This window comes from Pterocles gutturalis, unplaced genomic scaffold (assembly GCF_000699245.1).
Source record: "Pterocles gutturalis isolate BGI_N339 unplaced genomic scaffold, ASM69924v1 scaffold28653, whole genome shotgun sequence".
NCBI lineage: Eukaryota > Metazoa > Chordata > Aves > Pterocliformes > Pteroclidae > Pterocles > Pterocles gutturalis.
This window is the reverse complement of record NW_010126533.1, coordinates 1-13815: the sequence shown is the minus strand read 5'-3', so window position 1 is coordinate 13815 and position 13815 is coordinate 1. Positions and strand designations below refer to the sequence as shown.

General features: G+C 41.7%; 1 protein-coding gene across 1 annotated transcript in view; it reads left to right on the top strand.

Moving 5' to 3' along the window:
• LOC104460678 (probable guanine nucleotide exchange factor MCF2L2) overlaps nucleotides 1–13638 on the top strand; it is a gene marked incomplete at its 3' end in the record, with an annotated part of 46035 nt that extends 32397 nt beyond the window's left edge. The window contains exons 5-10 of the mRNA XM_010079016.1: nucleotides 1055–1170; nucleotides 6528–6644; nucleotides 9855–10004; nucleotides 11044–11168; nucleotides 12730–12844; nucleotides 13519–13638. Of these exons, the coding sequence (XP_010077318.1) occupies nucleotides 1055–1170; nucleotides 6528–6644; nucleotides 9855–10004; nucleotides 11044–11168; nucleotides 12730–12844; nucleotides 13519–13638 (743 nt within the window). The remainder of the gene's footprint in view (nucleotides 1–1054; nucleotides 1171–6527; nucleotides 6645–9854; nucleotides 10005–11043; nucleotides 11169–12729; nucleotides 12845–13518) is intronic.
• Nucleotides 13639–13815: the final 177 nt, after the last annotated feature.

Sequence of the window (13815 nt, the reverse complement as noted above, 5' to 3'; positions counted from 1 at the left end):
GAGAGGGAGGAAGCTGCTGTAACAAATTACACAGCCTTGTTTACAGTGGAATTAGGATAAATTCCTTATTTGCTGGGTTTGCTGCAATATAAATTCTAGTAATTTGAAGTTGGTTCCTAGAAGAGTATAACAGAGGTACCCTTCTGTGCACTGAGGAGTGATGACGTGGCCTGCTTATGAAAGAAACAGATCCCAAGGGACTTGTGTTTGCGTGGTCATAAGTGATCTCTGTTAGAAACTCTTACTAGCTTATTATATCACATTTGCAAAAGTCAGAGCTAAGCACTGATTTTCAGTGCTAATAAAAGCAGCTGGTTTTATACATCTATTACAAGGAACATGTGCTGTGTGATGAGCCAGCACTTACACATCGGGGTGTAGGATGGAGGGATCACCAGGGCAACTTTATTTCAAGGAATTTAAACAGAGTTGCTTTTCATTCTCGGTTCTTTTTAGCTGCTCTCTTCTAGAAATTTTTATTTTTTTATGCTTGATAAGTTCAGAGAATTGCATGAGGGATGTAGGCTGGGTGTTGCAGACAGGGCCATGTCTGGTGAATGTGCTGAGTGCCTGCGTGGGGGGAAAATATGTGAAGTTAAGAGTGAGAAGGTAGGTCAGCCTGGGGAATTCATCTGTGCCACCAGCGTTTTTCACTGACTCCAACATGGGTGGCCAGTTTTGCCCTCTAGTGTCTGCAGCCTAAAAAACTGGTAGAACCTATGGTGTGGTAGTGAAAGGGGTCTTGATGCAGTTCAGATCGAGGGGAGGAAAGCACGAGAGCAGAAACTTCAGAGCTCTGTGCTAAATCGATATCAGAAAGCAGTGTATAGCTGGGCAGTAAAATCCATGGGCCAGTCTTTCTGTTGGCTTTGGAGATGGTGACAATGGGCACACGCTGAATGGACCAGCTGATACTATTAGCAGCTGGCCTGAGCGAGGTTCAGTAAGTCCTACCTGCTTTGCCCTCTTTAGGAAACACTTGGCTGAAAATGCCCTTGGCCTTCCTGTAAGGCAGAGTTGTTCCTTCTAATAGTTCTATATTTCTCGCAGGGAGCATTTCCAGGAAACCTGCAGCTGGTGTTTGTCCTGCGACCCTCCCGCTTTATCCAAAGGACAATCGCTGACATTGGCATTAAACTCTATCGAGATGACTTTAAAATGAAGGTACCGGTAAGCATGCAGTTTTTGGTCTGTGTGTTTTCTTTATCTCCATGTCTGCAGTTCTTAGGTGTCAGTAATTTCTCATAACCCAGTAACTGAAATTTGACTGAAAGTGGCAACTGGGGACTTTTACCTTGGTCTGTGTGGTGTATGTAATAATAATGCTGAAGAGTTAATTACCAGTGGATGCTTCACAGTATTTAATGGACACGTTCCCGTGTGGAATGGTCAGTCTAGCTATAAAATGTGACTTGGTTTTTAAGTATTGACATCTTAATTCAATGGAGCCATTCCCCTGATGTAGGCAGAAGTAGATCTTCTCACTCCAGTGACAAACATAAGTATTTAGGACTACAGAGCAGTGACAGGCTAGGGCTGAATTCTGCACTGGTTTGTGTGTTACCCATGGGACTGCTGACAGTGCCCCACTGAAGGCTTGCATAGCATTGCCCATTCTTAATGCCTTTTATGATCCCCATGCCCTCAAGATTCAAAGCTTGTTTTTCACTTCTTTTTATGCGTACTTGGTATATGGTGTGGGTTGATGAGAATGTGATTTGAAGCAGGTTATCAACCCAGAAAGACATTAAGTTTTAAATTATTCTATGTGAGCTCTTTTGGGAGTTGTTCCTAGTTGCGTGTTTGCATGTAGTTTCAAAGTGTTTTAAAAATAAACTTGAATTATGATTATTGATGGTATTTCATCCTGGACCAGACTTGTACTGTGTTCCACAATGACTTTATTGGAGTAATTTCATATGATTGTTTTGGATTTTGTTTGTGGTTTTATATTGTTTTGCAAAAGACCCATGGCTCTCCTCCAAAGAATTCTAGCTCTGTCAATACCTAAGTTTGAAGTTCAGATGTTTAAGGCACTTTATGCTTCTTTTGAGGTAAGAGACAGCAGCACATTTATTACAATGCAAACAGATCAGGAGCCATGAATATTCACTTGGTCATTGTGGATTAAATTGTAACGCTGACTGTAGTTTGGCAAGGGTGGCTTTTTGGTAACAAAAATGCAGAATTGATGTAAAAATGTATGTTTGATTACAAAACAAAATCTTGTGATTTTATAGCACCTTAAAAAGTGGATGTTCCTGTATTTAATAAGCCACAATCTGTTACCATAGCGACTGTTGTACCAGCGACTGCAGCCCAGAAAGGGACAACTTCATCAAGGACTAGTATTTGACGAGTGTTACATTTCAAATCCAACTTCAAAATATCAAAGTTGGAAGGGAGATTAATTCTAGGCAGGAGTCAAGCACTGTGTTAAGTATTAAATAGTATCTTACCTCTCTTACAGGCAGGAAAATCAAGATATGAGTTTAGTTTGGGGTCATTTGGATATTCAGATTTTGAGCCATCTTGGATATCTCCACAGAGCTCTTAGAAAGCAAACTTAAAAAAAATAAGAGCATGATATGCTTGCTGCTAGATCTGCCTGCCTCCTGCCCAGGTATCTGCAGACAGCCTGTCAGATTTATATACAGCATGCCCACAAATGCCTGATGCTATTATAAGCTTCTTAGGGTTATGCTAAAGGTGTCCGAAGTTCCTGGGGTCTGCCATGCTCTCTGGAGAGGCCTTTCACCTGTGTTTGTTTGTTAGATGGATTTAAAAACACCCTCTGGGCATGCCCCTGTGCACCCCAGTTTCAGAATGTATAAGTTACTGAGAGTGACATCTATTTTTCTCCCTTGAAAATGACATCCTACGTGCCAAGCACGAGAACAGGGCCACAGAGTTCTTGTCCCATGGGAGATATCCTTACTCAAGGAATTAGATATCACTACCTATCTTTAATACCACCATCATCTTTTAAATTGTTTGCAGGATGTTTGTTCATGTTGTGCGTTTGGCACTATGACAGCATTAATGTCATCATGGCCATGGATGGGCTGCATTTCCTGTCACAACTATAAGCGAGTCAGGGCCAGGACACGAGCATTCAAAAGGGACTGCAAGAATATGGTGTGCATTTGTTAAGGAAACATTTGTTACTAAGTTTATCTGAGCTATCAGACTGCAAATATGTTCAGTAAAACAGATTTGCTGGGTTAAATCAACACTAGATTGAGTAGAAGCCAGAAGATCAAACAGGAACAGGAAATAAAGGCTGAAATAATGAACTAGACACAATAAGGAAATGCAGGATCTATGACTTACTGACACCATTACCCAGGAACAAGATACAGAAATACAGGAGATACACCAGGTTCCATTTGAGATAAATCTGGGAATTCAAAAGAAACACCCAGAGACTTACCTAAGGAACCTCCCATCATGGGAAGGGTATTAAAGCATCTTCATAGCATACACAAAAGGCTGAATGATCTGTCCACAGCAGGCACTTCTTTGACCTTTGTAGACTGTGACTTCTTTCAGATGGCCTAACCCATCATGAAGCAACCCCACCGCGGCTCTGTGTTCCATGCTGACCTTCCTATGCAGGCCCTCCTCTTCTAAACTGCTGCTCTCCTGTATTCTCCAGCTTACTGAACATGGCTGTGTTCAGTCTGGCAAGAAGTGCAGGAGATGACAGTGCTCTGTAAGATTGGTTTCTTAGGTGGATGTTGGATTGCTCCCAGGCTTTCTCCTGCAGAGATGCCTGCAGGGCAAAGAGTCATGCCCTGTTGGGTAGCACTATAGCTGGCAATATTAATAGACTTGCTTTGTGGCTCATGCTGAGTTAAAACAAACATCTTCCCAAAAGAAAAGTGCATGACACTGTTCCTCTGTAGTTTCAAGGGAGTTTGGAGTATCAAAAGATGTCCAGCTTGTCAGCGACATCTCTGATGGGGAAGAGCTACAAAGCAGTTGAGGCTTACTTTCTCAAAGGTGACTTGCAATTCAGAAGTAGTGCATAGACTTCACGTTCCAGTCTGAGGCTACTCCAAGACGATCTAGTTTTTGAATTTTCTGGCTTTGATCATAACAAAAGAGCGTTTGGTAACATATTGAGGGAAAACTTTCCCTTTAGCTTTGTCTGAGGTACTCTGTTCTTTCTTTGCCTCAGTATCTTCACCAACAAGGTCTCCTGGCCTCTGTGTTTAGAAGGAGAAGATGACTGCTGGAAGTGAAAAAGAGTAGAGTCAGGGACTACCTGAGAATATTCAACCCCATACAGGTCCATGGGACCAAAGGAGTCTCCCACAATATTCTTGTATCCAAGTGGTTCACTATGACACCACCTTACGATGTTAAAGTCTGGAGGGGTGGACAACTAGATGGATTTAAAAACTAGGTTCGTAATTGGGCTCAGAGGGTGATGATTAATGGGTCATACTATACATGGAGGCAGACAACAAGTGGGGTGGTGTAGTGATATCTGCTGTGACATGCTCTGGTTTTATCAATGACCTGGAAGAGGCTAAACTGAGAAAAGCAGTTGGTACACTCAAAGACAGAGCCACTGGAACATAAACTCAAGGAATGAGCTAACCAGTGTATTATGAAATACAAAAAGGACAACTGAAAAGTCCTGCAGCTGGGAAGGACTTCCTTCCAAAAGGACTTCCTTCCTCAAGAAGGAAGAACCCATGTTATTCCTTCTCAACAGCACAAGTGTTGTGTTGTTGACAACAATATAGGCTGCAGCCTGACTGGGGAGCAACTCTGCTAAAAGGACCCAGGAACGTGGTAGATGGCAAGCTGTACATGAGCCAGCAGTGTGCACTGGCTGCAAAGGAAGCTATCAGAATCCTGCATTAACGGGAACATAGCCAGCAGATTGAGAACAAGGGATTAATCCCCCTTTACTTTGTTCTCATTAGATTGCATTGAGAATGCTCTGTCCAGTTTTGGTTCGCTCAAAACAGAGAGCCATCAAGGTCAGGGCTTGGAGCATGTTCTCTGTAAGGAGACGCTGAGAGACTGGGCTTGTCTAGCCTGGAGAAGGGGAGGCTTGGGAGGGTTAATATGACATAACAGCAGCTTTCCAATCCCTCCAAGCAGGTTACTGAGAGCATGCAGACAGGTTGTGCATGCTCTGTGAGACAAGAGATAACTGACATAAACTGAAATAAGGGCAGCTCTGACTTGATATAAGGAAAAACTTTTTCACCACAGAGATAATCAGGCAGTGGACCAGACTGCCTGAAGAGGTTGTACAGTCTCAATCCTTGGAGGTTTTTAAGACCCACGTGAATAAATTCCTGAACATCCTGGTTTGATCTCACAGCTGACCTGAAGGTGCACAAGTCCATGAGACCTGATGAGATGCATCCACAGGTCCTGAGGGAACTGGTGGATGAAGTTGCTAAGCCATTATTCATCATATTTGCGAAGTTGTGTCAGTCTGGTGAAGTTTCCACTGACTGGAAAAGCAGAAACATAGCCCCTATTTTTAAAAAGGGAGAAAAAGTAACCCCTGGGGAACTACAGGCCGGTCAGACTCACCTCTGTGTCTGGCAAGATTGTGGAGCAAATCCTCCTGGAAACTATGCTAAGGCACATGGAAAATAAGGAGGTTATTGGTAACAACCAACATGGCTTCACCAACGAAAATTATGCCTAACAAATTTGGCGACCTTCAACGATGGGGTTACAGAGTTGGTAGATAAGGGAAGAGCAACCGACATCATCTCCCTGGACTTGTGCAGAGCATTTGACACAGTCCCGCACAACATCCTTGTCTCTAAATTGGAGAGACATGGATTTGACAGTTGGACTACACAGCGGATAAGGAACTGGCTGGATGGTTGCACCCAAAGAGCTGTGGTCAACAGCTTGATGTCCATGGGGAGACTGGTGGCAAGTGGTGTTCCACAGGGGTCGGTACTGGGACCAGTGCTATTTAACATCTTTCTTGGCAACATGGACAGTGGGATTGAGTGCACTCTCAGCAAGTCTGCTGACAATACCAAGCTGTGTGGTGTGGTGGACACGCTGGAGGGAAGGGATGCCATCCAGAGGGACCTGGACAGGCTCATGAAAACCTCATGAAGTTCAACAAGGCCAAGTGCAAGGTCCTGCATGTGGGTCAGGGCAATCCCAGGCACAACTACACAAAACCAGCTTATGATTCTATGAAAACATAGAAATTATTTGATGGAAGTTTGCGTGAACATTATAAATACCATACTTTTGCTCTTGATGCCTATGCAAAGTTACTGCATCCTCAGAGTGCAAGATGATGTCAAATTATGGTTAGTTCAAGAATGGCCATGTACATGTTGAGAAGGCAAAATCTGGTGGAAATAAACTGTGGTTATTGCATGAACAAATACATAATGAGAACTTACTACCTGGGGTGGAACCACAGTTTGGTCATATATGTTTAAGGCAAACCCAGATCCTAGGAACAATGACAGAAAAGGCTTGTTGCTTCTCTCAGTCCATTGTGTTTGGATTCGTTTCAGATCATCATGTTAAATTCTGTCTCTGATCTGCATGGCTATATCGACAAAAGTCAGCTGACCCGGGAGCTGGGAGGAACCCTGGAGTACGGCCACAGTCAGTGGATACATCACCGAACTGTGAGTGTTGGTGTTGTTCTTACACGTCTACACCCAGAATTGTCCAGATGACAAATGTAGAGCAACCACTGAGTAGTTACTCTTCAGCTGCATTTCAGCCTACAGATTCTGCTAGGGATTAATGGAAAGAGGAAATCCATGACTCAAAGGTAAATTCCCCAAGAGTTTGTAATAGAAGTAGTAATCCTTATCTCACTATTGACCTGGACTAGAGCCTAACAACATCATAGTATTCTTACTCAGCAAGGCCCATTGGCACATTCTTAGCTTTTGAATAATTTATGAGATTCATAGGCCTTCAGCTCATGGTTGAAGTTGAACATATGCTTTAGCACTTTACTGAATCAAAGGTCAAGATTCTCACTTTAATGATTAATTATATCCATGTTTTTAAGCAAAGAAAAATATTCAAGACACTAGATTTTATTTTCATTTTCATTTCTGTGCTATGTAAACATGCACTCCAGCTGGGTCTTACTTGGAGTAACCGAAGAATAGTTAATAATTGTAGGAAGGCAGAAAGACTTCTCACTCCGTTGCCTTTGAGGAAACTTATTACGGGTTTGTTTGTTCCCTTTTTGTGTTGGTTAATGCATTTCAGTGAATGCTTCAAAACCCTGTAAACAATCTATTATAGTTCCTAGAAAAGGTGACTGTTTACAAAAACCAAACCCCAAACTCTGGCATATCAGCAGCCAAAATATAATCTCATCCTATCTAAACAAAAATGGGCAAAGCTGGGTCCTGATCCTGGAAAATGAATTCATTTCCTAGAGACTGTATGCAATGTTTGCATCTGTCTCTCTGGATCTGCTTGCAAGATTGGTATGTTAGAGCTCACATCGAAGTAGCCCCAATGTTTTGCAGTGTTCTGGGCAGACTTGGGTTTAAGTCTGTTGTTGCTGACCTTCAGGTTAGGTCTAACATTAGGAAAAAGAGCTTTTTGGAGGTAGCCTTGTTAAGTCAAATCACTTTTGTCACTTCCCTGCTATGATTTTCTGTGCTTTACTGCCAGTATAAAATTAAATTTTACTCTCCTTGAGAACCACCAAATATTTCAGGCTTCTAAATATGCAAACACAGAATCTGAATTTCCTCTAACACTAGTTTGCTGCATTTATAGCTGTGTTGACTACAGTGAGGTTAGGGTTGAGATAGGTGAACAGGCTTACATGTTAAAAGTATCAAAAATACGATAATGTCCTTGCAGGAGGGGTGAGTCTGAAGGAATCATCTAAATGAGCTTTCAAACAGCTAAAGGCTTAAAAAGATGAGGAAGGGAAGTAAAAAGAGGCACAAGAAAGGCTGTATTGTTTAACAACAGGAGTTTACATAAAGCATGAATATATAGTTTGGTAAAATCTACAAATAAAAGTGAACCAGGATTTTAGGTGAGTGTGGCTATGCAATCCTCAGATCTTTTGGTTAAACTTGTTTGAAAAACTTTTACCAAGCACAGAGACTTGAAAAAAAACTCCACAGACGTAACTTAGGTATATGAAACAATTTATTTCTCTTACGCATGGGGAGGGAGGTGGAGCAAGCATGCTGTTAAGTGAAACACTGATAAGCTCACGGTGCGTGGTACAGTCAGACAAGGAATCTCTGCTGGATAAGAGGTTGCCATCAGGGAAATGTCAGCCTCCACGGCACCTTGAAACAGCCTGACATCCAGTCTTACTGAGCTATGGTCTTCATCCCCTTTGCTGCTTCTCTTAGTGTTCTCGTATCTTCTCCTGCCATTGCTTTTTTTCTGAAAGATCTTTAAATTGTTGCTAAATGGTAGTGACACAGCAATCTCACTGCATTGTTCTTTGTTTCTGCTTTCTTATCCTGGAAGGCTGTAAGCCTATGAGCCTTCTTGCCCACAGAGCACATTTTTGGCTTTTAGTAAATGGCCTTTGGTCATGGAAGGCTCTGTGTTGCAGTCAGAAGTGTGACATTTCAGCCAACTTTAATCCAGTAGTTTCAGTGCTAAGAAGAGCAGGCTACAGCTGCTAAGCACTGAGCCAGAGCATATGTGGCTCTGTACTGCTTATGTTGAAAGCAGGCATGAATTTATGGGGAAAAAAGGAAAGAAGGGTATGAACCCTGCTAGCATTGCCTCATCTGGGGCATGTTTCAGGTCACAGATGTGGAATTTAATTTCTTTCTGCACCTTTTGAATCATGATCTACCTCCAGTTTGTTCTTCACTGAGCACACAGCACAATTTTAATGGTCATGGTTGCAAATGAGGAATTCCCATAATTGCTGGATAAAGGAATGCAACTCACAACAATTATGTAGTGTTTGGCTGGGTGTACGAGCATCCTTAGTGCTGCTGACTGACTCAAACCATTGAGTGGTTTAGATCAGAAAGTGTAAAGAATAAAGAGCTAGACAAGACAATACCGTCCCTAAAAAATTGGGGCATGATAATGAAAAAACATCCCATGCAGTTACTTGCTACAAGATATCTTCACATATTAATCACATCTCACAAGTCTGACCAATTTATCCTACTCTGAAAAGGCAGCATTCTTTTTAAGCCTTCCTCATGTCCCCTTTCTTCAGTAAAACCACAGATTTCTGGCAAGTTTTGTGTTGGTGCACCCAAATGATAAAGAAATAGCAATGCTCCAATGAATTTATGCATTTTAACTGTATTTGCAGTAAGTTGTTCTTGTATTTGTGTGCCAATATGAACAGATGGGAGGGAGTGACTGGAATGCATCTAGTAAAGACAGGCAGGATGGAGAGATGCACATTTTCAGAAGTCAGGAGGAAGACAGTTGCTGCTGAGTGAACAATGGCTTTATAAATATAAATGTAAAAAGGCTTTGCCCTATATACTTTCAGAGATTCCTCAACTTAAATAAAGCCTTAATTAAAATTTTAAACAAAGCAGAATTTCCCAGCAAGCATGGGCAGAGGATCTGAAGTTCCAGTCCTGGCTTTGAAGCTGATGCCCTCTGTGGTTTCATTATGTTTGTTAAGCTCTGGGAGTTCCCCAGGTGGTTCCTGGAGATGATGATACTTGCTGGCCTGTGAAAAGATCATTTGTGACACAGGATTTAATTTGTAACTTTTAGCATATCCACCCCAAAAAGGGCAACATGGCCAGCTTGACAAGCCTGTAATCCTCGCAGCACAGTCTGCCTGCAGGACTGAGCATTGTTCAAGGGCTAAGCAAATAACCAGTCGGTGACTTTATGCTCTTGCCTTCCAGGCTATTGAAAACTTTGCAATGACAGTGAAAACAACAGCACAGATGCTACAGACCTTTGGAACAGACCTAGCAGAGACTGAACTTCCCAACGATGTGCAGTGCACGGAGGAGCTCCTCTCTGCACACACCGACCACCATAGCAAGCTGAAGGTGAGTGTTGTCTCACGACAGCTTCATCAGTGTAATATATGAGTTTTGATTTAACAAAATTTTCTGCCATCTTTTGGAAGTCCATTGTCTGGAAACTTCTTAAGAGGAGAGAAACCTGGGTTCAGGAGAGTGATTTGATTCAGCTACGAAAAGAGACTTTTTACAGCTTCAGGAATGGTACAACAGAGAAATGTCACTTCTACTGTATGAGAGGGTGTGATGGGATCACATCTGGAATAGCATGGGCTCCTGATGAAGAATTCATCAGAAAGAATGAATTCACACTGGAGCAGAGGTAGAGAACATCTGTGACGATAGTCCAGGAATAGACAGAATGATCTAACTAGGTCCTGCACATGGGTTGGGGCAATCCCAAGCACAAATACAGGCTGGGAGGAGAATGGATTGAGAGCAGCCCTGAGGAGAAGGACTTGGGGGTGTCGGTAGGTGAAAAACTGAACATGAGCCGGCAGTGTGTGCTTGAAGCCCAGAAAGCCAACCGTGTGCTGGGCTGTATCAAAAAAAGAGTGACCAGCAGGTCGAGGGAGATGATTTCCCCCCTCTATCCTCAAAGAGGCCCCACCTGGAGTACTGCATCCAGCTCTAGAGCCCTCAGCACAGGCAAGACGTGGACCTGGTGGAGCAAGTCCAGAGAACGGCCACAAAAAAGATCAGAGGGCTTCCATTAAAAAGTGTCACGACTCAGCACAGTGTCTCAGCTTACTGAACAATCTGCAGCACACATTCAGTTTGTGGTAGAATAATGTATTCTGCAAGTTGCCTGGTCAGAAATGCATTCTGCTCAGAAGTTATATGCTATTCCTTTCCTCAGAAATATATCTACTATTCAAAGTGAATAGATGTAGTCTCTGCATTTCTAGAAAGCCATATCATCTTTGGTAAGCATTCATATTTTGTTCCAAATATTTAATACCTATGAAGGAATCCTCCTTTAGCATTACAATCTTGTCCATCTAAGAGATGTGAGTGTTTTTAGAATAAGTATATACAATTTGTTTGGCTTTTTTTTTTCCCTCAGGATGAGCTGAAACTAGCTGTGAAGCAGGGGGCCACCCTACTGACATGCATTAGGGAGCCAGTCACCCGAAGCGCCAACAGCAAACTCAGTCCAGATGAACTGGAAAATGTGGCCACAGTAGAAAGGTCAGTGAAGCTAGATTACCTTGTGCAAGTTGCTTATTTATTCCTAAAACATGCAAGTGTAATTTAAATGATTTAAATATGCAGGTTATAAATTCCTATTGGTTCAGCTCTTCAGGATTTATTAGACAGGTAACTCAGAGAAGGGAATAGCTTTGAGGAAGTTGTTTGAACTTGACAGTTTAATTAAGTTAGTTCTGAATTTCTTTGTAATTTTTGGTTGGACCACTAACTGCCTAGCTGAAGATTTAATGTGGGACTTACTGCATAACATATGCATCCTCCAAACTTTTATGCCTGGTTAGAAAGTGGCATCTGAATCCACGTAAGATGAGAGGGTATGTGCTTGTGCATGTCTGTGGAAACACTGGGGGAGGAACAGATGAAGATGATCCTCCAAAACATACTCCTTCACAGCTGCATAGAGAGAGAGAGAAACCCCTATTCCTTCCTACAATGCTAGTTATTACCATAAAGCTTTTAGTCACTGTGTAGAAGTTTCTGCTGTGCCATGTGATGCAGTGGAAATAAAAATGTCATGCTAGTGTTTCAGCATGTCTGCATTCACTGGGAACAAAGCTGCAAAAAGTAAAGCTGAGCTGATATTTTTCACTGAATACTTTAAAATCCTTTAAACGGTCATCCCAAAGGAATTTGCGAATTCATCTTGAATTCAACAACTAGCTTTGATTAAAAACACGTTTTTCAGGGATAGATTGAAAACAGACCTCTGTTTTTGAGAGGAATAGGAGGGAGCTATTGGTGTTTGTCCCAATAACTTGATGATTCCAGCACTCAGTGGGCTCGTAGGAGATCGGGCCTGGTCCCCTGCCTGCCCAAAGACTGCCCATCTATTGACATACAGGATATTCAGAGAAGACTTTAATTTTTTTTCTGTTTAAAATGTTCTACTTTGTAATATAATTAATAGATCGTTGAGAGACTGTGAGGATGACTGACTAGTCTGGTGTCAGACATTTTACTCAAGATGTATGACACCTCAATACTGATTTCTTTGCAAATAAATGTTTCATTGTTTACATAAAGTGAAAGAATGTCCATGGAAGGCATTATGGCTTCTCATCTATTGTTTTTAATGGACTGGGAAAAATTATTCAGTCCTTGCCTATTTTTGATGGGTGAAGAAAATGAAAAATTTGTGGAGTTCTGCTTTAAAGATTCCTTAAAATAATAATTGCATCATATTCAATCTGCATTAGCCTGGGGTGAATGATCTTTGAACAATTAGGTGGAAGCTAGGGAGGGACAGCTGCCTTTGGCTGCCAGCGCATGGAACAGCTCTGTGTTCCTGCCGCAGGTCAGGAGGCAGGACTGCAACTGCCACAGTGGATCCACGTTGTTGTCACTCATCAGTCACATTCCTGCCTGTCCCACTGCAAATTTCATTCTCTTTTGCTTAAGGGAAGGTTGACACACAGCCTTCTTCCATGGGTGTAGGCTCCGCACCATCACCCTGCTCTGCCTTCTGCCATCAATTGGTATAACTTAAAAGAAACGAACTATAGGAAATATGTAAGTTCTTTTCATTCTAATTTCTTAACAGGTTGTTGGCTCAGCTGGATGAAACAGAAAAGGCTTTTGATCAATTTTGGACCAAGCATCACCTAAAACTAGAACAATGCCTGCAGCTTCGACACTTTGAACATGATTTTAGAGAGGTACTTCATTTGTTCATTCTGTCCAGCTTTCTCTGGAAAATAAGGTAAAATTTTACCCATACTGAGAGTATGCTGGCATTCCAAAAAGGAAGTTGGGAGAGAAGCCCTTCATTATCAAATAGGAAATGGATATTCAAAAATTAAACTCCTGTCAGCTATCAGTATCTTACAGCATTTGAATAAGGCACAGTGAGCAAAGTGCCAGTCTGGTAGGCCAAAATATGAAACACCAACTTCTTGTTAAATAATTTTTCATTTATGCGTGTGATGTTACCAGGAATCACTTCTGTGATGGTAAGTGGCCAATCTCACCAGAGTCAACTGAATACAGTTCAGAAAGCTCCACTGTCAGCCCGGAGGCTGGAGTAATACAAATTCTGGTGTAATATAGACTCTGGAGTTACAGGTCTTCAAAACTGTGTGCACCTAAATAAACAGTGGAAGCTTGGCAGCTCTTCGAAGAATAGTTGATCTTTGCTTTATTCCTTGGCTTTTCCATTTTGGAATGAGCTGAAAGACAAAATTTGAGATGCAGACCCTTATAAAAGATGTAGGTGAATATTTAGAAGCCATAGGTTTGTTCTAATTTTATTAATATCTTGTGATGGGGTTTTGGGTGGGGTTTTTGTTGGTTTTTGTTTGTTTATTTTATGTTTTTTGTTGTTGTTTTTTAGGTAAAACTGACATTGGATAATCTCATGGAAGCACAAGCAGGTTTTGCTGATATTGGAGACAGTGTGACTCGAGTGGAGCACCTCCTAAGGGAACAGAAACAACTTGAAGAGAAAGGACAGGTTTGCACTCAATGTAGTATTCTAGCTGCTATAAACAAGATCTTCATCTGCTTATGAATTGTACTCAGTAGGACCTGAAGAGGTTTTCCAAAATATATCTTGGAAACAAAAATAAACTAAAGCATTGTAAACCTGGCAATAAGTGAGTAAAAAAAAAAAATTATATATATATATATA